Here is a 26,708-nt window from a genome sequence, read left to right on the forward strand (position 1 = left end):
CTGTGACGGTATCATTCATAGAGGAAGTCGAAAGGTATGTAGGAGTTTTTCAGGCACTCCAAGTCATCATTCTTCTTTAACCCAATCATCTTCAGAAATCCCTTAGTGGTGCAATTTTTAGGTGCCAATAGACCAGGGTTATCCCAAGGCAACCCAACAAATCCTCCTATTTCTTCCAAGAGATGGGTCATTTCTATGTTTCCAAAGTGGAACACAGCCCTTTCTTTGTCCCAGAACATGGTGGCAACCTCGATCAATATTTGTTTTGGCTGAAGATCCAACAAAGAAGGCAAATTTCCTAAGACCCTTTTCACATGATTGTGGTCACTTGAGGGAAGATCTCTCCACCAATCTAGCAATAGTGATGGTATGTTACCGACCATGCCGAACCTGGGACTTCGTGCCTCATTTTCTGCAAAACAAAATATAGTTAAGACCCTTTCCCTCTCCAGGTTCGTCTACTTATACAACAATAATTAGCACATTGGCACTTATTTCTCCAAAATTAATGCACGTAATCGTGGTTGCATCCGTTAGGATTATGGAAAACCCGATGGACTTTTGGGTGAGGCTTGTCTTAAAGGGTTATTATGTGGACAACATATTAACCCGGCTAGGTTTGACCATGATGCATGTACAATTAATCAGAGTAAGGTTGCTATAGAGGTCTACACTGGGACCCTCAAGCGGACAACTTGAGGGGGAAAGGTACGGAATCGTCGACTGCACTGCTGATTAACTAGTTTTACCGCAAATACGCCTTTCCGAATTTAAAGGGTGATATATAGGAAGACCCAAACACTCATCAAGCATTGCTATAGGATTGATTACGCACGAGTGGAATATGATGTTGAGCATGATTTATGCAATAATAAATAGCATGTTGTCAAGTATTTGCATGTTTAAAAATGATAAATATGGTATTTAAATAATTGAAAGACAGTTACAAAAAAGAAAACAAGGAGCCAAGTTAGTTTCAGGAAATAAAGAAAATCGTAAATGCTTGAGAAATAAGCAATTAAATCCAAGTAAAGGGGAAAGAGAAAGGGTGCACATGTATTAACAGAATAGAGCATGCTTAAGACTAATTCAAAAAAATAAGTTCGTTATGGTAAGAGCCTAAAATATCCCCAGCAGAGTCGCCATGTTGTCGCTCCCCCCTTTTTCCCTTGCGGAGTCCGGGTTTCGACATTCATTGGAAACAACTCATTACCTTTTGGGAATTGGGTATGAGATTTGAAGAGTCGCCACCTAACGGATTTAAGGTGCGTTAGGGCACCTAAAGCAAGTAACTCATAAAAACCGGCTTGTTTTACCAGAGATTGGGTAAGGGCTCGAAATAACCTTGAGGGGAAGGGGTTAGGCACCCTTCGAAGTCCACAATGGTGGGTCCCGGCCGAACTCAAATTATGTGAATTAGTCTTATAAACAGATAAAACAAATTAGACAAATGGACATTATATTTAAAACAAGGAGTAAATGGGGGTCCTAGGTTTTTTAGCATACAAGATCACTTCTGTACAATAGTTGGTATTGTCCCCAAGTTGGGGTGTTACACATAGCATCAGCGCACAGGTCATCATATCCTTTACCACCCGATTACCCTCCCCTTAGTGGTTATGTAAGCAATGTTAATTAAACGTATTCTATGCGTGCATTATCCGTCCCTTCCTTGGGGCCCTGGAGGTATTTAGGACCTTTAATTAAGGCAGTTCTAGACTCTCCGAAAGTGCTTAAAAGGAGAAAATTTAAGCAACAAGCAAAAACAAATAGGACATTCACATAAAGGGGCAATTAAAGGCTCACTTTTACCTCCTCACACAAGCAGACAATAGCACATCTCAAACAATAAGATTTCAGATATTTCAAAGGGTCATAAAGTAGGATATCTAGGTGAGCATAAAGCAGAACATATGCAATGTTTGTTAAAGCGGGGCAGCAAGTACCTAATAAGTTTGCCTACTGATTTTATTACTTCTTGAATCTGGGCAATTTCATGCAGCAAGAAATAACTATTTTAAACCTACCAGATTTTCCTAAATGATGAACGGACGAGATTTTATAGACTAGATATCTAAACTGTGAACTGACTGCTGATTTTAGAGGCTGATTTTATCATAAACCCTGTAGGCATGATTTCTAAGTGCTGAAATATGCTAAAATCCTATTAGCATGAATTCTAAATGCAGAAATTGATTTAAAACTTATAGGCATGGTATCGAAAAAATGCAGGATTGCTTTTAGCACCTATAGGCATGACATCTAAATGCAGGACTGATTTTTAGAACCTTATAGGCATGATATCTAAATGCACATAATCAGAAAAACATCACAATAACTTATAGGTATGGTTTCTAAGTGTAGGAACTGATTAAACCCTATAGGCATGGTATCTACCCGTTCCCAACAAAATATATATGAGAATCCTTCCTAGTTTTACTAATATCCCAATATCTGTTTATAAGGAAATTACTATTACAAACCAATCATAAATGAATTACAGAAATAAATGATACTATACTATAGGGAGCCTAGATAGGCCCAAAGTAAACCTGGGAAAAACCAGGCCTTCAAACAGTCCAAAGTACCATATCTCATAGTGTCCGAGAGAGGGTATCCTAATGTTTCAAAGTCCCAAGGGCCTCAGAGACCCCGGGCAATGCTCACACCAAGATCCTCCTTAAAGAGCAACAGATTGTGCAGTGTGGAATGGCCAGCCTCAGTGTGTCAGAGTTCAGAAGAGTCTCATGAACTCCTAAGCAGTGCTCACACTGGAGGGGCAGGACCCTATGTATTCTAAGAATATGAGTGAGAGTGATTTAAAAGAGTAGTGACAGTTTAAGGAAAATAATTTAGGAGTAAAATAGTTCAGAGGTTCCAGAGGGAAAACAACTCAGAAATGGAAACATTTAAGGAGTAAAACAGTTCAGGACTGAAAACAACAATCAAAAGCATTCTGAGAACAGCAACATAGTCACAAAGCAAGAATTCACATTGCCCAGGGTCAACGGAAGGAGTTTCAGCCTTGAACTCAATCAACAACAGACAAGATCCATTGGTTCAACCAAGGTTTCTTATGGTCTTGGTCCATTAGCTAATACTCGATGAACATACAGCCTTGTAGCAATCATAGGGTAGTATGTTGAATCAAACAGTCACACATAAAGGCAAGCAAGTTGAGGGCATAGATACCATGATTTATCAGGGGTTTATTAGGGACGAACATCTATAACAGGACAACAATCATAGGTCTAATGACATAGGGGAAGACACATAGATATGTTGTAAGCAAGACAACACATAAGTCTAGTGAATAGAAATAGGCAGGTTGACATGCTGAAAACAGGACCTTCTAGGTTTAAACATATGTGAGTAAGCATGTTATAGCACATAAGTCTTAGAAATAGGCGTACTAATACCAAGGAAACATACTGATTCAAACAATATGAAAGTAGACATGCTAGGAACAGGAAAACACACAAGTTTTGGAAACATACAATGTAGACATATTGAAGGCAGGGAAAAACCCCATAGGTCTTAGTTAAGAGCAGGCATGCTAACATCAGGGTAACATACTGATTCAATGATATGAAAGTTGGCATGTTGAGAACAAGAAGCATATTGATTTAGTAACATGCAAGTGATCATGTTGAGCATGAAGTACATAAAATAAATCATACAGGTGTCAGAATAATAATAAAGTGAGTCATACCAATTAGGAATTTGTAGTAGAAGAGTGAAGTAAATAGGATCCAAGATATAGCTTTGGCTTTCATCCAGCTAGATAGTGCAATAGAGAAATAGTAGTAGAGAGCAAGAGTTTTTAGAGGTGTTTTTCCTTAGGTCTCTGTGTGTGTGTGTGTGTGTGTGTGTGTGTGTGTGTGTGTGTGTGTGTGTGTGTTTTAACAGAGTCATGTATTTATAGGAGTCGAGTAGTGTAAAGTAAATAAGGCAAGGTGGTTCAACATTGCAAATAAGGCAAGAAAAACAATCAAACAGTCAATCAAGCTTGACATGGCAGAAAATTAGGGAGTTATACCCAAAAATAACTCGGATTGAGTTTCAAATAAGGCAAGAAGTGAGTCTGACATCCAATTAGGTCAGAACACCATAAATCAAGCAATTAACCACACAAATAAGGTAACATAAGTAATTAGAGACCAATCTGGGGTCAAACACCCATAATTTAAGCTTAATAGGGAAGGAATGTCAATTAAGAATCTTAGAATTAAGGAAAGCAGGAAAAATATAGTAAACCATCTCAACAAAACATGAACCTTAGACGTTTGAGTCAGTCAATCAACTATTCAAAAAATAACGGGCAAAATATTGAAGTGAACAACGAACAATCAAACAACTAAGACTGGAACACAGTCATTAAAGAAAGATTAATCAAACACATAAGGAATTTCAAAAAAGCCCTTTGCAAAAACAGACGAAGTGGAACCCTAATTTTGAAAAACATTTAGAGTCGATTAGTAGTAAAAAAAACAGGAGATCTTTAAAGAAAAATCACTGACAAACTCAGAATCACTCCAGATCTACAAAGATCTAGACAGATTCACATCTAAAAGATTAGGGTTTTGAGGAAAAGGGGTGGGGTAAAGAGAATCGGGTTTTGAACCAAAGATTCAAACCATAAAACTCAAGATAATAGCACTCACAAACGGAGGTAACCATAGGTAAACTCTTAAAGAGTCTCGAACAAGATCTGAGCTAGATCTCTTTGAGATCTCTTTCATGAGATAGCAAAATCGAACAACTAGAAGAAGTAGGAGATCAGCAGATGTCTGAAACAACCATGAAATCCCATGGAACAGGTAAGAATCGAAGGGATTAGGGGTAGGTTTAGGTGGCGGCGATTAGGGTTAGGGTTGGTCTCAGAGAACCGAAGAAGAGGGGGTTCAAGGGCGGCTGGTGTGTGAAGAATGATTAGGGTTAGGGGTCATTTGGAATATAAAAGGAAAGAATAAATGGTGGTTGTTGATCTCTGTGATCAACGGCCAAAATAGAGGGGTTTGGGGCCGGGTAAAAGTCTTTAGGGTTTGGGCAGGGTAGATTTGGGCCTGGATTTTAATTGAATTGGATTGGGGGGGGGTCCGATTTTGGGTATAATTAGGGGCTATTTGTTAAATACCCAATTTACTAAATAAAATAATTTAAAAAATATCTAATTAAATGCTAAAAATGATTTTCATACATGAAGGTGATTTAAAATAATTACTTAATATTAAAAAAATATCTTCTGTGTAGATAAGGTAGTTATGCACTTATAGGGGCTATTTTTGCAAAATATGCAATTATAGTCTTTAAATATGCAAAATACGATTAAAATATTTGAACACTCATATGAACATAAACAATGAATTTAGATGATTAAATCATTATAAAATAATATGAGGGATAGTTTTGAACATTTATGTAATTAAAAAATGCAGAAATAAATGGATTTAGGGCCTTTAAAAATTATAAAAACACTTGTGCATGTTTGTAAATGCATGTACAATATTTTGAAAGTGTGTATGCATATTTTAAAATATATGAGGAAAAAATTGGGTATCAACAGACGTTAGCTTGGATTTTATAGAAGGACTCCCTAAATCTCATACTAAGTCAGTAATTTTAGTGGTTGTTGACAGGTTGAGCAAGTTTGCCCATTTCATAAGTTTGGTGCACTCTTAAAATGCTTCATCAGTAGCACAACTTTTTCTGGACAACATCTACAAGTTGCATGGATTGCCACAGACCATTGTTAGTGACAGGGATTTCACCTATCTGAGCAAGTTCTGGCAAGCTCTATTTGAAGCTCAAGGGATTCAAATTCACCATTCTTCAGCTTACCATCCCGAGTCTGATGGTCAAGCTGAAGCAGTGAACAAATATGTGGAATGCTACCTTAGGTGTATGTGCAATGACAGGCCTAAAGAATAGATACAGTGGCTTCCCCTTGCTGAGTGGTGGTACAACACCACCTTCCATTCTGCCATTAAAATGACACCCTTTGAAGTAGTGTATGGACAGAAACCACCTATTCATCTACCTTTTGTGGCACACAGCTCATTAGTTGAGGTGGTCGACAAATGTTTGCAGGCTAGGGAGAGCACTATCAGGCTTCTTAAACAAAACTTGCAGTTGGCTCAATCCAGGATGAAGGAACAAGTTGACAAGAAAAGATCTCTCAGGTCATTTGAGGAAGGGGATATGGTGTTTATCAAACTGTAGCCCTATAGACAACTTTCATTAAAAGGGCACTCGTATTACAAACTTAATCCCAAACACTTTGGGCCATTCAAGGTGCTAAAGAAGGCTAGGACAGTAGCCTACAAACTAGAACTACCAGTACATGGCAAGATCCACAATACTTTTCATGTATCACAGTTGAAACAACACATTGGTGACAAACCTGCAGTTCCAGATTTACCTGTGGCTTTATCATCTCATGGTCATATTATGCTGGAACCTGAAGCCATTGTGGACTCTAGGAAATTACAGGACAGAGGGTGCTCACACAAGTCTTAGTGAAATGGTTTAACTGCCCTATGAAAGATAGTAAGTGGTTGGATGTTCACACATTTAAACAGCAATTTCCAGACTTTGTCCTTGAGGACTAGGAGGGGGAAAGAATTGTTATATGCTAATTGTAGGACGGGAGCTAAAAGGAAAGATGAGGGGATCAGTTAGTCATTAAGGACAAAAGAGTTAGTTAGTCAGTTAAAAGGAATGAAAGTTGTTAGAAGTTAGTTAACGAGGGTTAGGGGAATTAGCTAAATATAATACTCTTTCATCTGTAATAGGCAATCATTGATCTGATTGTATGAAATAATATCACTCTCTCTCTCTCTCAATCTCTCGGGTCTTTTCTCAATTGCTATACTGTTTAGGAGTAGTTCATCAATTCTACTCCTTAAGTTTGTAGTTTGGGTGTTCTTCATCGAACACATTACACGTTAACTTTTATTAATGTAGTGAACACATTGGGATAATCCTAATAACTAAAAAATATAGTATTACCAATTGTTTGAGCGAGTATTGCTAGGAGTAATACTGGGAATTCGAACCTCTTAGATGAGAACTAAACTAATTAATATCGGAGGGAGCAATATGAACTATTGTTTGAAAAATATCAAGTGTATTAACGGTTAAATGAGAAAAGGTGTAAAAAATTGCATATATGAGAGTTTGTTGAGAAGAAGCTACAGATATATGCTATAAGTGAAGACCTTGAATACCATATAAAATAATTACTGGCGGTAGGAGAATAGTACTTTCCATAGAATAATTGTTCCAATAAAATTAAAAACAAAAAATCTTTCATTGCTACACCCACTTTCCCTTTGCTATATAAATATATATGTCAACAAAGGCCTCCTAATTTCACTGTCATTGGAGCGATATGAACTATTGGTTAGAGAAAGATTAAGTGAAATTAAAAAAGCATAAAAATACAATAGGTTCCTAAATGTAACATCCACTTTGAAAAATATTAATCAAAGAACTATTATAATAACATGAGTAAGAGATGTGGGATGCCTTTAATTAAAATTGACTTATTGAAATTAAGCTTCTCTATAACAGTTATATCGACACATATGGAAATGGATATAACTAAGCAAGAATTTAACATACTATATAGACATCTATTGTAATATATAGACACATATGAAAATGATAGTACGAAAACAAAATATTTTAATTTAGACACTTTCTGTGAACCGTGAACATGAGCAGATTTATATATAGAACAAAAGGGTAATTTAATAATTTTTGTTTAACTAAGATCCTTTCAAACGTGGATGTGCTAAAAATAATTTTAGAAAACATTAAGGATTATAAGCTGCAAATTTCCTTAAAAGCAAAAAATGTTGCTAGTATTTGCGTACAGATTTTTTTTTAAAAAAAAGCCGCATCAACACATATTTTGTCATTATGAAGAATTTTTTTACATAACAAGGTCGCATAGAGCTACTCCATAGTAGCAACGGAAAGGCTATTACAACAGTTATAAGGACAGCCATATACTAAGAATAAAACTAAGATAAAAAACTATTAAGTTAATATTTCAATATATATGCATTCTACATACATCTCAACCAACATCATAGGATAATTGAGATAAACACTACTGCACTAATCTTTGCGAGACAACTTAATAGAGATACATAATCAAAAGATTGTTTAGGAACTAAGACGGGGGATTAGTATTTCCTTCAGAGACACGTGACAGTAACAATATTCATGACAGGAGGCTCAATATTATTTGCAATTTTCAGTAGTCTAACACCAGTTACCGTTGATTACTTCTCTATGTTTTTCCTTCTCAAGCCTTTGGTTCGCGTAGCCCTTGGTAGCAAATAATAAAAATGGTCAATACCTTGTTCATTAATATGTGGATTCTTCGAAAAAATTTATCTTTCACATGTGTGATCAGTGAGATAGGAGATGATTTTTTCTAGTTTTTCTCTTGTTAAAATCTGTTTGATTTCTCCTGCAGCTTCTTAATTAAGAAAATATTTTTTTTCAATAATACGTTATCTGTTATCTGTTATACAAGAGTCAGCTTTCGTCCCACCAAATTCATTGCTAAGAATTTTTAACTCGTTCTTTCTAATGACAACAACAACAACAACGACCCAGTATAATCCCACAAGTGGGGTCTGGGGAGGGTACCTTTCTAATGAACACACCATAAACTGAGTTACCTTTATTCAGAGTTACTATGCTAACCATTTATATAAGAATTAAAATAGGAGATTATGCAGATTTTTCTATATAAGTTACATTTATAAATTGCAGCAATCACATTAAATAAGGCTACAGAGAAACATAAAAAAATAAGGTGGAAAAATGCAAATCCAAGTAAATTGTAATGAAGGCGTGAAAATTTAAACTTCATTACATGCTTACACATCTCCAAATCCTAACCATTTTAATTGTAACTGTGAAAGACAAATCGAGAAACTTACACTTGACTTTGGCAGAGATAAATATCGGGTAGGATTCAGCGAGAAAATATTTGGATTAAATAGTAATGGTGCCGGATATCTAATAAGCAAGGAGATTTGGGAAAAAACTATGCGTAAGAGAAGACTAATTGAAAAAGATAAAGAATTAGGTGAAGGAGAATTCACACCCCGTACCTATTGCCTTAATAAAGAAGAGCGAATATTGGAGAAAATTGCCATGGGGTTCTGATTTTTAAAGAGAACAAAATTAACCAGTGGAACTCTTGTTTAAACTTAGTGTAGGGTTTTTTTGTTTAATATATATATATATAGACAAGGTAAGTTCGTATAATTTTATATTAAATAAAAAGAGGTAATTTCATAATTTAACTTTTACTTAAAGAACTTCATGTTTTTACGTATCTCTATCATCCACAAAAACTTATATAATATTTTAGAAAATTTTCAAGATTAACCGAATGTTTTTAAAATTCACATCAGTAATTTCAACTTTTACACTAAGTATATGTCAAATATAATTTCATACATTTTGAATAGTTAAAATTTAATTTTAATTAAAAGATGACTTTTTATATGTTTTTTTCTTCAAAATTCTCATAATGGTCTCACTTTTTACTACTAAGTAGAATATTAATAATTTCATACAATTGAATAAATCAAATATATTTTTAAGTGAAAAAATTGTTTGGTCCGCTTGGGCATTCATTATTTGAGCTTTAAAGGAATTTCCTTAACCGTTTCCCCTCTCTCTCGTAGGGCTGGGCATATATCGGGTATAACCGATAGCCCGAACCGATAAAATGTTATTGGGTTATGGATATCGGGTTATTAGGTAAATAGTTTGATAACGGTTTAATGTTATTTGACTATTGAGTTATCGGTTCGGGTCTCGATTTGCCCAATTTTATTAACGATTTAACCGATAGCCCAATAAGCTTTAACAAAATTATAATTTTACCCATTAAATATATAAATCCACCTTATAGTTTCATTTTCTCAATTCTCTCGGCAGTTACTCTTCATCTTCAAACTTTATTCTTTAGAGTAAGTTTTAAACTTTTCTAAATTTCTCATCTTAATTCTTTCGTTAATATTTGTAGTTTTATACTTTAAAGAATTAATTATTTAGATTTTTAGTTTTTTTTATTTGTTTCTTTTGTTGCACTGATTCTTTAGTATTTACAAGATTAGGAATTTATTATTTTCCTATTAGTTATGCCCGCCCGCAGTGAGATAGTTAATAAGATTAGATTGTTGAATGTCTTATTCCTTACTCCTACTAACTTATAACTAGTATTAGTACCCGTGCGATACGCGGACAAAAATCATATCAAATTGTGATGTAGGTTGTTTGAGTCATGTGCGAATAACCTTAAAATATAAACCTCTGAGATAAAAATTATATAACATTAGATATTAATTATGAAGAAGGATATGAAATTATTGTTCAAATCTCGTAGTGGACAACCTATTTTTTATATATATATTTGTATTAGCATAATCCTTAATTATAGTACTTGCATTTCATTTTGTGTCAATAATAAAAAATACTAAACATGTCATGTTGTGATCTGTCTTGTTTGAGCACATTAGATAATATTATTTTAACAAAATTCTTACTATCACTTTGTTTTTATCTGAAAGACTGAAAGTCAAATATGTCTTATTTATCACATCATTTTATTGCAAATTCTTTTTTTTGTTTTGTTTTGTTCTTTTCTTATAGTTATTGTATTATTTATTAATTAATATTATTATACTATCATATAAGTTTTTTCAGCTTAATAATTAAATTAATGTCTTGCTTATTATCCTTTAATAGTCCTTTATAAATGTAAATATTTTATTCTTGAAATTTGGTATATTTTTATGCTTGTAATCTCTTATTCGAAATTTTTTAATCATTTAAATTTATAAGTAATATTTTAAAATATATTTTAATTATTTAATTTAAAGTATAAGTATCCTCACACTACCTCTATTTTTTATACACTCTCTTCTCTACTACAATTTTTTAATTAGTTTTTATATCACTATTTCACATATAACCAAAATAATATCATATTTTATTTTAAATTGTAACTTTGAATTAATTTATTTGATTATTATGTTCCAAATGTATTGAGTTCTATTATAATTATTTTTGTATTAGCTGCAGTTAAATTTTCTTTCTTTTTAGATTTAAGATGCAAATTTAATTTTTAATTTTTATTAGTAAAATTACATATATTAAAATTTTATTTTAATCATAAAAAAATATTTTATAATTATTTTGAGCACATTATATCTAAATGTTGTAGCAATATTTTCACTGTCATATTATTTTAAATTTTCTTCTCTTTTAGTTTTAAGATACAAATTTAATTTTAATTTTTATTAGTAAAATTGCCTATATAGAAATTTATTTTTTATTTTTAAATTTTTATTTTTTATTTTTTATTTTATTTTTCATAAATAAGACTTCAATTTTGTGGTATTATCCATAGTTTGAGCATTTTCATCATAGTTTTAAGAACTCTAATCTCACATTCAAATAGTTTTTCCCTTTCATTTCGAATAGTAATTTTTTAGTAATTTAACGTAATTTTGCTATTTTTTAATCTGATATATAGTCTTACTACGTTTTATGTTGCTTTTCATTAACTTGTAACTTTTTTTAATATCATTATCAACTACTATTCTTTAATATAATATAGATAAATATATAATTTTTTAATCATAAATAAATATTTATTTTGATTTAAAATATTGCTTGAAAATTTTAAATTATTTAAATTTTAATAATATTTTTAAGTATTATATATTTACTTTATTTTATTTTCTAAACTCATGATTTATAAATATCCTCACATTATCTCTAATTTATTTTTATTATTCAATATTTTTAGTTTTTGATTTTGTATATTAGACTTGAGTTACGTGGACTTACCCATATTATGACTTTTCTTATCACAATATAAAAGACTTTCTTATCTCAAATTTAAATTAGTTTTACCCCTTTTCTCTATGATAAAAAATCTAAATTTTATTTTTTCTCTATTTAGTCTTTATTTTTGATATTATATTATTCAATTCCTAATATTATTACATTGTCATGTGGATTTTTATTAGCTTGTTCGAATTTAATATATATTTCTATAACGCTCATTCTAATATAATATAGATAAAAATTAAATAACTTTCTCATCTCAAATTCAAATATTTTTTTATCATTCTATTTTCTAAATTGGACCGCATTTTCAAAAATTTATGTTATGCTTTCAAACTTAAACTAACTGTACTCAATTCAAATATTAATCATACAAAAGTATTTTCTTAATTGTTTGAACACATTATATCTAAATGTTGTAGTAATATTTACGTATAAGATAATTGTTTGCCCGATTTATCAATATTAATATGACTTCATTATTATTGTTATTAAAATATTTTTTACTGATTCTTTAGTTTTTTTCTTACCTTATAAATAATTTGTATACTTTAATAAGATCTTATTTTGCTGCTTGAATTTATTAAAATTTTAAACTCAATAAATCTTTAATATCTTAAGTAAATTTTAGTTTTATTTATATTTTAACTTACTCCAAAATATAAATAGTCATAGGTTTTTTACCTCCATATTTCTAGCTAATATAGAAGAAAATATATGAGTTGATCAATATATATATATATATAGGTATATAGATTAGATTTGCCTAAGATCTATTTAGATTATGTATAAGATTCATTAAACTGCTTCCATTGATTATGTTTCTATTTATAATTTCTAATTATTAATGTTGTCCTAAAATTGCCAAGTAACTTCATTTTAACTTTCTACTTGACTTAACCACAATGCATACTACTCTCCTTTTAATATAATATAGATTTTGAAAATTGAGATCATTCATTGGGATTTTCAAATGCAAAGAAAGTGTTCTTTTCTAAAGTTGAAACTTAATCCATCTTACAAAATTTAGTTCCTTTCTCTTAACAGTATGATCACAATTTCTATAATGAAAACATGAAAATTTTGGATATTTTTTATTCTTATCGGGTAAACCGATAACTGAACCGATAAGGATCGATAACCGACAAATCGATATCTTATCGGTTCGGTTATCGGTTTAGCATATTTATAAACCGATAACCGATATGTCAAACCGATAACATTGACAACCGAACCGAACCGACCGATGCTCACCCCTACTCTCTCGTTTCTATTTCTGACCGTTTAATTATTGTGTGGTTTCTTTAATAATAAGCGTGGTAAGTGAAATTTGTTACCCTAAATTTAATTTGTTGAATAATTGCAAACATATTAATATCAAATTTGATAGTTCATGACATTTGACTTCTAATAATATTATATCTGATGGTCTTTTTTCTACTTTTATTTTCAAGCAACGAACAAAAGTATAGTTTAGAATTGAAAAATATCATAACGTTCTGAACTTCTGATTTAATTTGTCTCTTCTAATTTCTTTTCTTTTTGCTTCAATTTGGAAAAGCACTTTCATGAATTACGATTACAAGTTTGGCTGACAGCATGTGATACAACTTTAAAGAGTACCACAGAAGTTACCAAACGGCACAAAACCGAAATCGAAAACTGAAAAACCAAAACATACCGAACTTATCTCAATATGATATTGGTATAACATTTTTAAAACAAAAAAAAAAACAAAAACAACCGAATCGAAATCTTTCTAAACCGTACAAAACCGACCAATACACACCCCTGCCAGATTATCCCCTGATTAACGAGTGACCCTACAAATTCCTGTATATAGCTAGTACCATATTGCCATGTAAATCATCCGAGATTGCCTTCAACTACCAACAGTAATGGATTTTTATTCTGGCACATGTGATATCTTTTGCAGAGTTTCTCTAATGTTGCTACAGAGTGCTGCATCTTATTGAGTTTTGTGTCCATGAACATGCTCTGCAGGGGTAAAAACCAGTTTCCAGTGAGAAGTAAACAACATAGCTAACGCATGTTAAATGATTTTAAAGATCCCCATCATTACCTGAAAATCATCTCCATACTTCTCTACAAGTCTGCCAATATGAACTCGTTGTATGGAAGTGAGTGGTTGCAGCGGAGCAATTTTTCCATCCCTTCGCTTCTTCCCAAGTGCTGTCTTAAGATCTATCGTTCACAAGTATCACATGTTAACTGTAGGGGATATTGAATGACATGATAAACGAAAACACAATGATCAGAAACTCAAATAAAACTTAAATTGACTTTGCTGTTGTATGATACATAACAGGTAATGCTTTACCCACTACTATATTCAATTAAACTCTTCCTATTCATCAGGTCTCTATGCGGTAGGAAGAGTAAACAGAAAGAAATTATTTTAATTCAGCAAAAACAATTTGCTACTCATCTTAAACGAATATTATTTTCCATATGCAGAAAGATAGCTCAGCTGGCCTTTTTCACTATCCCTCTAGCAATCTCTCTTTCTCTCCCACTCTCTCTAATTGACATCACAGATAACTAAATAACACTAAGCATGAAATTCTAGCTTCCAATTATCATTTGAAACATTCTAGATATGATGCAAGGCTCCATTGCAGAAGGCTACAGAATGTTTTCCTCCAAAGAGAAAGAAAAAGAACCTAAAGGTATTTTTCTTTAGCAGAAGGCTAGCACTCCCCTTCATTATTATTATTTCTCTTTCTGGTGACGCAAATTATGCAATTGAAGGCAGAAAGTATAAAATGTATGCTTTACAAAATCCAATAGCCATCCATTATGGTAACTCAACTCAGACGCACTCCAACGAACTAAACAACCAAGCTAAAAAAAAATTCCCCAGTAACCAGACTCTACATCTTATCCGACCTCCTCATACGTCAATAAATAGTGTCGAACCTATGCATATAATATATCAAATTATGCCTAACATTATGACATTGCATCATCCCATCCTCAACTTAGATCAGCTCATACCTTAAATAATTACACAGTTTCTCCAAAACAACCAAAATAGCAACACCAACTAGTTCAGGATTAAAGCTTAATTATTGTTACACTCACATTAGGTCCTTGCTCTGTTATTTATGAGGAGTCGTTTAAGTCCAGTTCGAGGCTTGTATGGCATTGCAGGTTAAATGTGAAACTTAGAGCTTCTAGTTTTAGAAAATACTAAATTTGCCTCAAAACACTAATTCTTTAGTATTAACATGAATAGAGCAAAATGGATACTACATAGTATTTCTTTCGTCCACCCAACTAGTTCGAGATTGAGGCACAGTTAGATTAGTAAATAAATTCAGATAGTAACAGCAATTTAAAAGTACATTAAAGAGCAGACTGACCATCTTCCTCAACTTCACTGCCAGAATCGTCCAGAGCCTCAAATGCATCGGTGGCATCATTGGACGGAGGTGGCTGCTGCTGCGGCGGGACCTGAAGGGAGTCGGTTTCAATCATATGAGAAGTGCGGCAGCGGAGGCCAAGCATGTTAGGGTTTGAAACAACGCCGAACGCCTTGTAATTGTCGATAACGCTGCCTTTGTCATCCCAATGAGAGTTCACCAAAGATCGGAGCTTCGGCGGGAGAGTAAACGCCGGTTTGAATATATTAGGGTTCTTCTTTGGTAGACCGACTCGTACTTTTGGCTTTGATCTCTTGTACTTTCGCCGTGAACCACCCATCTCTGTCGAACAAGTGCGAAATAGAGGCTAGGGTTTAAGGTGAGACTCGGAATGCTTGATAAACCTTTCGCCCTTTTGGTTTTGGGAGAGAAAATGACAAATATGGTCCCTTATGTTGGAGTAGATTTAAAATAGCCCCTTAAATATACTTATGAATAATTTTAGTCCTTCATATTTTACAAAAGAGGATATTTTGTCCCCATAAAATATTTTACAAACTTTGATTGTTGATTTAATGAGATGTGAAAAATAATTTAACCTAAAATACCAAGAAAACTCCAAAAATTTACAAGGCTAATAAGTGTACTGCACATTAGAAATAGATTAAAATAGCAAAAACTTCGCCACAAAGTTATACGCAAATACTACGCCTTCAAATGTGAGTTCCCATTAAATCCTCTTTTTATAGTTCTCATTAAATCTAATTACCAGAATTTATTTATATTTTACGAAGACAAAAAATGCTCAACGAATCGTGTGAGATTTGAAATCAAGATCAATCATCAATATATAGCAACAACCTAACAAATGTAAAAAAAAAAAAAAAAGTATAACTTCTTCAATTTTAGTTAGTTATATACAAACCAAAGTGAGGAACAGTAAGATTGATGAGAGCGTTTCATCTCGTGAGGATGAAAACAAGATCATTGATAGATATGCACCCCATTAAGTTTAATTTAGCAGTAGGTAGAAAACCACACAAGGCAGATAAATTCGGGGAGAGGTAAAGAAGAGGAGAAATCAGTCTATATAACAATGTACAGATTACATCTATAACAGAATAATCATTGTATTTGATTAATAGATTCATCAATTACAATTGCTAATCCCAATGTTGTTACATTTCCGAAAATCTACTGGACAGACTAAGGAGGAGATGACACTATTTGGAAATCTATGTAACATTTGGATAGGTATTTTTCCTGTTTCACCTACTATCGTCCAAGATACCAAACTACAGCAAAAACCAAGTAAAGCCTGATTAGTGTGGTTAGAGCTCAGACAATCGGTTGGCATATTCTTGAACTAAAGCCCCAAAAAGTGAAGGCCTTTCCAGCAAACGAGATGGTTTGTCAAACTCTTTTGCTATTCCTGCACGAATAAGAAATGCTGGGGTTAAAGAAAGGAGTTTAACTTCTTCACACTGACTGTGACAAAAAAAACCTTACACTATTAAAAGATAAGTACGTGTAACTACTCATAATAAGTGGAATTAGACGAATGTGAATATTCTTTTACTCTGTCAGCTTATATTTAAGTTAAATCCGAGAAAAAAAGGGAAGAGAGAACAAATGTATACAAACAAGGGATCAGATAGTATAGTATAAGCTTCTAGTTTGATGCATGAAACTCACAAAATCCAAACCAAATATGCCAATAACTTAATGCATTTACTACTACTTGGCTAACATAGGTAATATCTTCATAAAAGTACTGACTACGCTTGGTTTGAATTGTCATCACATAAAGATAAATAATCATTTACCAGATTCAAAATAAGGTACAAAGTAAAAGGAGAGTAATGGGTACCTGCATCTATAACAAGAACTCTATCACAGTCCATGACTGTTGGTATTCTGTGGGCAATGCTGATTATTGTACAGGCCGCGAAGTCCTCGCGGATGATTTTCTGAATCACAGCATCTGTCTGTGAATCAACAGAGGCAGTTGCCTCATCCATAAATAAAAGTCTGCTACTTTTTAGCATCACTCTTCCCAAGCAAAGAAGCTGCCTCTGCCCAACACTCCAGTTATCTCCATTATCAACAACTATGATTTACCAATGACAGTATTCAGTTATCAGTATATATATTGCCAAGCATAAAAAGTTGATTGTATAAATCAGAAAAGAGCCACAGGGATGCAGTAGAGGAGGAAAAGGTACCTGGTGAGTCAAGTTTTTCGGGTTTGGAAGACACCACATCTTTGAGTTGGCAGCGTTCGAGGCTCTGCAATGTATAAGATTTCAGGTTAGAGAAATTCCTGGGAGATAGCAAAACAATGTCTGGAATATTTGCTTTTTTTCTCATTAACAAATAGTATGTTGCTCTTACAAATTATAATCCAAAGAAGTCTCAGCAGTCTAGACATGTTTGGCTAATTTTACATTATATTTTGAGGTTCTTAAGCTATTTTTGTCAGCAAGTTAAATTACCTTCCAAATTTCATCATCTGAATATTGTCCAATGGGGTCAATGTTGCTTCTCACAGTTCCTTCAAAAAGGACTGGCTCTTGGGGAATGATCCCGAAGCGAGATCTAAGATCATGAAGGCCAAGCCTGGATATATCAACGTCATCAATGATTATGCTTCCAGCTGCAGGCTCCACCAAACGAAAGAAAACTTGAATTAATGTTGATTTTCCACCCCCTGTGCGACCAACAACACCTATCTTCTCTCCCCCTCTAATGCTGAGAGTAACTCCTTTAAGCACTAGAGGAGTGTTCGGACGATATCTAACCTGTTGACCAGTGGAACAAACAATATAGAGATTCAACGTAACATATTTGAAATTAAAGAATCTGTAGGCTTGTTAATACAGCTAATCTCTTCCTTACTATGAACATTCTATAGTTTTCCTTTTATGCAAATGCTAGCGAATAGCAATCACAGAATTAGTTAGAATTATTACCTGCACGTTTTCAAGCTCAACATTGCCATGGCTTGGCCAACTTGGAGGTGGGAGAAAATCCGTTTTTCTCCACTCTGCTTCTGAAGGTATTTCTGAGAACTGTTTTAATCTTTCAACAGAAACCATTTTATTTTCCACAAAGCAACTCACAAAGATGGACCAGAACAGGACACTATTAAGAGACAAACCATATGATAGTGACAAGCCAACATTTTCTGTAGGAAAAAAAAATATTAGTTACCTTCTGCTCCAGATTAGAACACACATATAAAAAGGAAAGCTGAAAGAATATTACTCTTGGTTGATAACTTTGTAGTGCCAATGAATGCACGACTAAATGCTTGTCTGTTTGTATGGAATATTTTCATCACTAGGATTGAGAAAATAATATGACCACCATATTCAATCTCGCTATAGAATTATTTGAAGGCACAACACTTGGATTTGATCTACTATTTCATTCAACAACTCTGGCTTCTCTTAATGTATATATGCGTTACTTCACACGAGAAGGAAAATTCTCTAGATATAGTTGTTCAAGACAAGTGATGCCCATAGATGGGGTAATAGTTACCTTATATTTAAAGGTGAGGTGAAGCAGGTATATTTAACTTTTGCTCACAAAAGCTGATTCTCAATTAGGATAGAACACATAAAAATGAAATTATAGAAGGTCGAAGCCAAGATTTTTACTTGAAACAAGAAGATAGAAAGCAAATTTTTAATAGAAAGACATAAATGCTCAACGGATATTCTCTTTCCTCATACTCATTTCATTTTTTAGTAGAGGAGGTAGATCTAAAGTACAGAAGGATTATCAAATACTAGAATTCATAATCCCCATAAATGAACATTGGACGGTGTTATACCTGGCTTGATGATGCTGCTAGGTAAGACAATCATGAACATTGCAGAAACACAAAGAAGTAAGCTTCCCATCAATTCCAGTCGGAAGCCCAACCATTCATTGGATCCATTGTTGTGGAAATCCATTCGCAAATTGGAATTCACTCGGTTTACATTCTCGTTACAAAACATCTCCTGCTTCCTAAAGCAACGTATAGTCATAACACCTGAGATGCTTTCAGAGAAATGATGAATAACAGGTGCTTTTGTAATTGAGTCAAGCCGAGTCAATTCACGAGATGTTGCAAGATAATATCCCTGTAAACCAGAAATGAATTACCTGTTATTTCAATTGTAGTCTACATAATAATCAGTCCTAATCTTTTTCGTAGCTCCCAAATAACACATGTCATATCTATGTGCTCCAATTGCATTACTTTAACACATTATATCTATCTGCCCTGAACTTTTTCTTTTCTGTTTAACTTTTCAAGCATTCAGGGCTCCTTGCAGAAGAATGCTAATCTCCTAGTTCAAACAATATAAGTGAATGAGCTTAGTATCTAGTCATCAACTAACAACAAGCCTTCCCCAAATCTTGATTGATCGGAGTTGCAGATAATTAAAAAATAGGAGACACTGAGATATGCAGTTAACCACATTTTAAGTGAAAATTTTAGCTGGACAGAACGAATAAAGAAGTTGCCTTTTAATATACATAACTGTCAGCCAAAATGCTCAGAAGAGACTAATTGCCTCTAAACAAAAGTTAAGAAAAGGAGTCAGATTTGAGTTCAGACAAGAAAAGAAGAAAGGACGGCTGTTATAAACAGTGCTCGTACCCGGTACCAGAAATTAAGCCAACCCAGAGGAATCAAAAGTAGTACGGTAGGCCAAGAATATTGGCATGTGATGATGATGATGCTGAGCAGTGTGATAAACATGGCCAAAGTGAGATTCATAAAAAACGGGAGGAAGACATCAATGTTGGTCTGATCATTAGATGCCTGCAGAAAAAAGACAAAACATCTCAACATCAGTGAATGAACTTCTATTCAAAAATCTAACATGTCATACACATTAAAACATGCAATGGATATTTTTCATTACTTGATCATCTATGCAGCAAAGTTTGAATTTACATGCAAAAGGAAAAACTTGTCCTCAGAAATTTACCCGACTCAGAATTCTTCCGGAAGGTGTTGTGTCAAAAAATGACATAGGAGCATGCAGTATGCTGTAGAGAATCTGTCCGAAAAATATTTGGGCAGTCTTGAGCCCCATGATTGTCACAAAATACATCCTGATCACTATCAGCAAAGAAGAAACAACTGCAATAACACCATATATCTCAATAAACAGAGAAGGATTGAAGGACATGGCACGGTCTGCTGAAGTTTCATATGCCAGCCAATAGTCACTTGCCATTAGAGAACTTTGCCACAAGAACGAAAACAAGACAACTAGCACTACGCCCCACCATCCAAAAGCTTCAGTAATATATAGCTTGTACACGCGCGGACTGACTTTTCCAGTTTCTCTTTCTTCTTCCTTTATAAGTTTAGAATCCCCCCTTTCAGATGTAGACTGTTGAGATTTATCCTCTCCGTTTTCTTCCTTAGATAATCTTCGAGAAGATTTTGATTCTTCAAGGGAAGCATTGCTCTCTTTGGTTGTTTCTACGTCAACAAGTTCTAAAGAGGTCTCATGTGCAGCTACTAACTCTTTAAAATCCATTCCAGCTTCTAATATCTCACTATATTTGCCAGATTGCACGATCATCCCATCTCGCATGACCTTCAAGAAATCAAAACACTCTGATAAAACATAAAGTTCAGGTTTTATAGAAACCAATACACATGTGAACCAATTTAACAACCAAGAAACACTACTCTTGCCGCTTGATTCCAAAGGGGTTGATAAAACACTCTGAAACTTACAAGGATCAGGTCAACATTATGCAAGAAGTCAACTTGGTGTGTGACAAGCAAAATGGTTTTATCTTTAAGAATTCCCCTCACACATTCCTGCAAAAAAGCATGAAACTTTCAGATGGACATTACAAAGAGAAAACAAGTATGAGCTTCGGAAATGAGATGGTTGAAATATAGAGACACCAAGGCAAAGATTTAAACTATTCAGGTAACTAAGACTAGTCAACTTCATCGAAAGTGATTGTACTAAGAAGAATTTTAATAAAGACAACAGATAACAAATGATGGATTAAGCCTTCCAAACTTAATAAAAGTCTTTTAGATTATACTTTTTGGAGTAAAAAGCTTGCCACTTTCACATCTTCCTACCGGGAAATGATATGTGTCTTCACTGGGGAAAGTAGTCATTCAAAATCCATGATTTTTCTCCGATAGGTCCATAATTTGCAGAATGTAATTTCTATCTTAAATTAAATCTTCAACGACACATGACATTGAGGACTTCTAACCATGAAGATTTCAGAGCCAGTGTGAGCATCAACTGCACTGAATACATCATCTAGCAGATAAATATCACAGTCCTGGTAAACAGCTCTTGCAAGCTGGATTCGCTGCTTCTGACCACCACTGAGATTGATGCCACGCTCTCCTATTTCAGTCTGGTCTCCAAACTCCATTATTTCCAAGTCCTTCTCCAAGCAGCAAACCCGGATCACTTCCTTGTATCTGTCTCTGTTCATTGGCATACCAAACAGGATATTTTCTTGTATCGTGCCATTCTGAATCCATGATGTTTGTGCAACATAGGCAGTTGAACCACAAACTGTGACCTGTTGGACAAGGGGTTGGTAAAAGTGAGTTAGCAGATAATTACTACATTTAAGGAACTATTAACCAATCAAAACATTCTGTATTTTTAAGAAGAAGGTGAACAAGTTGATTAAGTACGAAGCTCCCAAATAATTCCGGTGAGGCACCAGCTTGGACAAGCTGAGGACAACATGAACTAATTGGTCAGCTCAAGACTGACAAAGCACTTGATTTTGCTTGCATTTAGGACTATTAATCCAGAGTAATAGACAACCAAGCAGAAAATGTAAAATATGCTCTGGAAGTGGAAAGTAACTAATCAGCTAATGCAATATAATGGTGTTTCCATTACACGCCTGAAGTTCATTAGAAGCAAAGACTACTAAGGTTTGGAGCAAAAGGAGCGAAGCACATTAGTCTGACTCTGTTGACCAGTAAAACCTCTGATTCAGTGGAGGTCAAACAATACACCAATGAGAATGTAACAGGCCACCAATAAGGAAACAGAATAGTATTTCACAGGTAATTGCTTAATAGTCTACGTCAATTTTTTATAACACAGAAAAGATGTAGCAACAAGAATCAAAAGGTAATTGGCAGCCTGCATTAAGTTTGTATTAATCAAACAAACAGAAGGATGAGAGCCATACCCGACCCGACAACTTGTGCATCTCGCCAAGTACTGATGCGAGGAGGGAAGACTTTCCCGCCCCAACTGTCCCCACTACAGCTGCAAGCTCTCCTTTTCTAATCTCAAAGTTTATATTTTTCAATGCTTCTTCACTGTTTTCATCATCCCAGCAAAAAGCTCCATCTTTCACCTGCATAGCAATTGTACCCCCACAACCTTCTAGTCTTTCCACAGCTTTATCCACTAACTCCTTACTCATCATATATTTGTCCAATCTATCAAGAGATATCATTGCTTGTGAAAGTGAGATCATGGATTGAGGGAAAGCCCTGATCGGTTCCTGCAACATCTTGAAGAGAGATGTCGCGGTGAACACTGTTCCTGCGCCAAGCGGGATTCCCAACAAGATTGCACTTCCAAAAGTGAGCGTAGCAACTAGAAGAGGAGTGCTCCACAAGACAATGATATTACCAGCTATTGAGTACAAGAACTTGGACAACCATCCGTACTCGGACTCGCGGAAAGATTCAATTCTCTTGTTAAAATGTTCTTCCCATGCCTGGAACTTTATAACGCGCATATAATTAAGCATCTCATTTGTTGCCTTCATTCTGGAATCACGATTCTTCATGATGTTAAATTGAAACTTGTTGTTTCTTTTAGTCCCAAACACCACAAATACCATCACTGCTGCAAGTCCAGCTAGTGTTACAACAGTTGAAGCACCGAGGTAAGTATAAAGGATGGCTAAAGCCACAGAAACTTGCAATGGCATGAGCCAAATGGAATGTAGCTGTAGCATCATATCGGAAAGCTGCTGAGCATCTACGGCCATATAATTTACAATCTGTCCAACACCATGAGCCTGTCTAGCTGAGCATGACAACCTTAAGCCCTTCTTATACAAAGAAGTGACAAGTGTCGATCGAATAAGCATTCCAAGCTTTTGGGAGTTAAAATTGAACTGATGAGAGGTTAGAACTTCCACAAATTTGGCTATTAGGAGAGTTCCTATAAGGTAGTATCCTTCGTAAGGAGATGTCCTAATTCCTGCTGTGTAATCAACAAATCTTTGTATGAGTGTTGGCCCTACATACATAACACAGACCCTAATTACTGCAAGAATGGCAGTAAAAACAACTTCCTTCCAAAAGCAACGCAGCAATGTTGTTCTCACAGGATGCTTCGAGTTTTCTTCAGGTTTAGGCCAATTCCTTTCGAAAAGTTGAGACATTTTCTCTGCTCTATGCAGTGGGGAAAGTGAAGGAACTTCATCAATCTTGAGAGGTGACTTGTAACCTTTTTGCAGTAAAGGGTTCATCCAAATCCAAAAGGCTTTCGATATTAGAGAAGCTGAAGCAAAGCCACTCACACTGGATTTATCCATAAGGGGTTCATAACCATTGGTGTCATCACTTAAGTGAGATTCAGAATCACTAATTACAGCAACTCCGGTCGAACCTTTAATGGCAACAATGAAGAGAACAACAGAAATAGGAAATGAAACTAATGAACTTATATCATCCATTCTTAAATTAGGATCAATTTCCTTAAATGACACAAGCCTTGTGACTCCACAACCAAAGAACAAACTCATAACTACAAAGTTTGCAATCCAAAACACACGCAGGGATAGTGGATGGGAAACAGCGCCAAATCTTTTCTCATGAACTATTAGTATAGTGATCACCACATGTGTAATCGCTTGAAACAACCAATACAGCCCATCGATGACTTTCCAAGACGACTGGGAATTTCCCACAATAACCAAAATGCATAAAATTATAGAAGATAAGGCTAAAATAGCTGACAAAATCAGAGACAGCTTAAACCATAGATTGGTTTTAACAGAAGTCCTGTTGTGTGCAATAAGAGGCTTATCAATGCCAGAATTAGAGGGCTCATTGGACCTCAACTTTGAGTACAACTTTTGTACTGCAAACACAATGAAAGTAAGCAAAAGCAGCACATCAATGGAAGATAGAAGAGTCCTTTGTGGACATGGAGAGAGGAAGATGAATCTTAACCATTTAACCATTGCTGAATCCTCTGAAGATTGTAGTGTGGAGGCAGAACAAGAAACTGATGCTAACCAGGATTCTGTGGACATATTGTTCCTTATATCCGTGTTTAACCATAAAAGATTCATCCTTTATGTCTTTATATACCCTGAAAAAAGGTGAAATTTTAATTCAGCAAGAGAAGATAATTGTCACCCATATCAAAAGAGACAAAAGGGTGGAAAAGAAACAAATAAAAATGAAATCACATGAAGATTATGAGTTGGAAAAGGAACTAAGGAAAGAGAATAAAAGAGAGAAAGGAGAAATCTACAGGAAACGGAAACATGTGAAAGCGGAAAAGAGAAAGAGAAAGAGACCTCTCAGAAGTAAATAAAAGGGCTGTTAGCTACAGGACCAAAACATTGTACAAACTACAATAAAAGTTCATCAACTTTCACAGTACAGCAAAAGTTCATGTAGGGAAAATATACAAAAAGGGAACTATAGCAACAGCTTAGAGCAATATAATAAAGGAGATGATGATTTTGAATGAAAGGACAGTTTTTTTTTCTATCAAAAAGTTATTGAGTACCATTTAACAATGATAAATTCTAATCATAAATGCAAAAGATAAAAAAAAACCATCCCCATCGAAAGATTATCTCGATAAATAAAAGGAATGAACCTCAAAAAAGTGTCATGCAAAAAAGAAAAGGATTTGGTCTAGTGGCAAGAAGAAGCTTTTAAGCAAAGCTAAAAACTAGATTGAAAAATGAATGAAACTCACCACTACAGAAAGCCAAAGAGATAGAAATTCTTGAGAAAAATTCACATATCTCAGCTCAAGGATTTATTTGAAGAACAAGAAATCTATTTTGCAGTTTCCTTGCTGCTTCACTAACAGTAGTATAGAAGCAGTCCTTCTTCTGCTGGTATTTGGTTCTGTTTCCAAAGCAGCCTATTTCGTGCTAGCTTCTAATTTATCATTCCTAACAATGTCTAATATGTTTACTAGTCTTCGACAAAGACAATGTGTTTGCCAGCAATGATAGGATAAGAAATTCCAAGTCCAAAACTTTTTTGATGTTTTTTTTTTTTTGGACAAAAAACATTTTTGTACTGCTTAAAAAAAAAGTTATATGAGTAAAATGCAGTATTATACTGCAAACTATTTTAACGGAAATTAGTCCGTTAAAGTAAAATGCAGTACCATACTGCGTTTTACTTTATATTTTTTCTTTTTTGTAATTCGCAGTACTATACTGCGTTTTACTTTAAATTATTTTTTTTTTTGTAATTCGCAATATAATACTGTGTTTTATACGAAAATCTGGGCCCAGCTATATTTTATTAAAGTTGTTCGCAGTACTATACTGCGTTTTACTTAAAACCTTGTATTTCTCCGTAGTTAAAACCTTGTATTTACTCACTTACCGTCATCTCACGACACTCTCTTATACTGTAGATTTTTATAGCCCTAATTAAGCGAGCTTTATCAGGGAAATACATGCCCTTTGTCAGAACAGCTGGTCTAGACTCATCCCACATCGCTGATCGAAATTCATCATCATCCCTTGTGAGGGCATCCACGTTCGGCATGCTTGGCAAATTATCAAGGTAGGGAATATTCCGCTCATGAAATGGCACGTGGGACTCGTACACTCTTGGTCTAGCGGGAGGTGGAGGAACATGCTCCCTCGCCAGCTCAGGTTCAACATTCACTTCCTCCTCATCATCACCCTCATCATGGAAGGGTGTGTCATCCCCAGACTCATCCGCATTGTTGTCATAATCACTATCATCTTCCTGACTCTGTGCATCTGCCAAATCACGAGTAAATACGTCGTTTATGGGCAACTGTGTGAGGTTAGGAGCTTCAAGAATCTCGTTTTCACTGCACAAAAATAACAAAATGATAATATACCCAACTAGATAAATACTTTAGATATAGCTATATCATTTTACTTACAAGTCGTACTGTCTTGACGTTTCATGATGGATATTTGCTTGTTGGTGATGACTCCTGGATGGACCACCGTGGTTCAATACTCCAGAACTACACATATTCCAACTAGGGGCGGGATCATAACTTGTAAAATTTGTATCCGGACGGTACCCCCTATGAAAAATACGAGTGTTAATACAAATCCAATTAAAACATAAAATAAAAATCGCTAAAGCACCCACGAAATTGAAGTTTACCAGTCGTCTTGTTGATTATATAAAGTCGAAAA

At 34.4% G+C, this 26,708-nt stretch overlaps 3 protein-coding genes across 3 annotated transcripts; 1 reads left to right on the forward strand and 2 right to left on the reverse strand.

Moving 5' to 3' along the window:
- Nucleotides 1–5,991: 5,991 nt before the first annotated feature.
- Nucleotides 5,992–6,519, forward strand: LOC142176145 (uncharacterized). The gene is made up of 2 exons (XM_075243228.1): nt 5,992–6,204; nt 6,295–6,519. Exons 1-2 carry the CDS (start codon nt 5,992–5,994, stop codon nt 6,517–6,519), a joined length of 438 nt encoding a protein of 145 aa, XP_075099329.1.
- A 7,036-nt stretch (nt 6,520–13,555) lies between these two features.
- LOC107787700 (uncharacterized) lies at nt 13,556–15,684 on the reverse strand. Its single transcript, XM_016609300.2, has 3 exons — nt 15,279–15,684; nt 13,976–14,097; nt 13,556–13,890 (listed from the first exon to the last, which is right to left on the reverse strand). The coding sequence occupies exons 1-3, from the start codon at nt 15,616–15,618 to the stop codon at nt 13,759–13,761; spliced, it is 594 nt and encodes a 197-aa protein (XP_016464786.1). The 5' UTR covers nt 15,619–15,684; the 3' UTR covers nt 13,556–13,758.
- A 706-nt stretch (nt 15,685–16,390) lies between these two features.
- On the reverse strand, nt 16,391–25,559 carry LOC107787701 (ABC transporter C family member 14). The gene is made up of 12 exons (XM_016609301.2): nt 25,262–25,559; nt 22,491–24,640; nt 21,540–21,860; nt 21,037–21,123; nt 20,273–20,893; nt 19,939–20,103; nt 19,120–19,414; nt 18,251–18,465; nt 17,774–18,079; nt 17,504–17,567; nt 17,149–17,388; nt 16,391–16,710 (listed from the first exon to the last, which is right to left on the reverse strand). Exons 2-12 carry the CDS (start codon nt 24,618–24,620, stop codon nt 16,610–16,612), a joined length of 4,545 nt encoding a protein of 1,514 aa, XP_016464787.1. The 5' UTR covers nt 24,621–24,640; nt 25,262–25,559; the 3' UTR covers nt 16,391–16,609.
- Nucleotides 25,560–26,708: the final 1,149 nt, after the last annotated feature.

This window comes from Nicotiana tabacum, chromosome 22 (assembly GCF_000715075.1).
Source record: "Nicotiana tabacum cultivar K326 chromosome 22, ASM71507v2, whole genome shotgun sequence".
In the NCBI taxonomy this organism is placed as follows: domain Eukaryota; kingdom Viridiplantae; phylum Streptophyta; class Magnoliopsida; order Solanales; family Solanaceae; genus Nicotiana; species Nicotiana tabacum.

Bases quoted from the DNA above. Each gene is read 5' to 3' on its own strand.
- LOC142176145 (XM_075243228.1), top strand. From the start codon at position 5,992: ATGACACCCTTTGAAGTAGTGTATGGACAGAAACCACCTATTCATCTA. The intron at 6,205-6,294 runs GTGTTTATCAAA...GGGCCATTCAAG, and splicing joins CATTTGAGGAAGGGGATATG to GTGCTAAAGAAGGCTAGGAC.
- LOC107787700 (XM_016609300.2), bottom strand. From the start codon at position 15,618: ATGGGTGGTTCACGGCGAAAGTACAAGAGATCAAAGCCAAAAGTACGA. The intron at 14,098-15,278 runs GTCAGTCTGCTC...TGTGAACGATAG, and splicing joins CAGTGAAGTTGAGGAAGATG to ATCTTAAGACAGCACTTGGG. The intron at 13,891-13,975 runs GTAATGATGGGG...TTACCCCTGCAG, and splicing joins AGTATGGAGATGATTTTCAG to AGCATGTTCATGGACACAAA.
- LOC107787701 (XM_016609301.2), bottom strand. From the start codon at position 24,620: ATGAATCTTTTATGGTTAAACACGGATATAAGGAACAATATGTCCACA. The intron at 21,861-22,490 runs GTATGGCTCTCA...CTTGTCCAACAG, and splicing joins TGCACAAGTTGTCGGGTCGG to GTCACAGTTTGTGGTTCAAC. The intron at 17,568-17,773 runs GTAATTTAACTT...TATACATTGCAG, and splicing joins CAGATGATGAAATTTGGAAG to AGCCTCGAACGCTGCCAACT.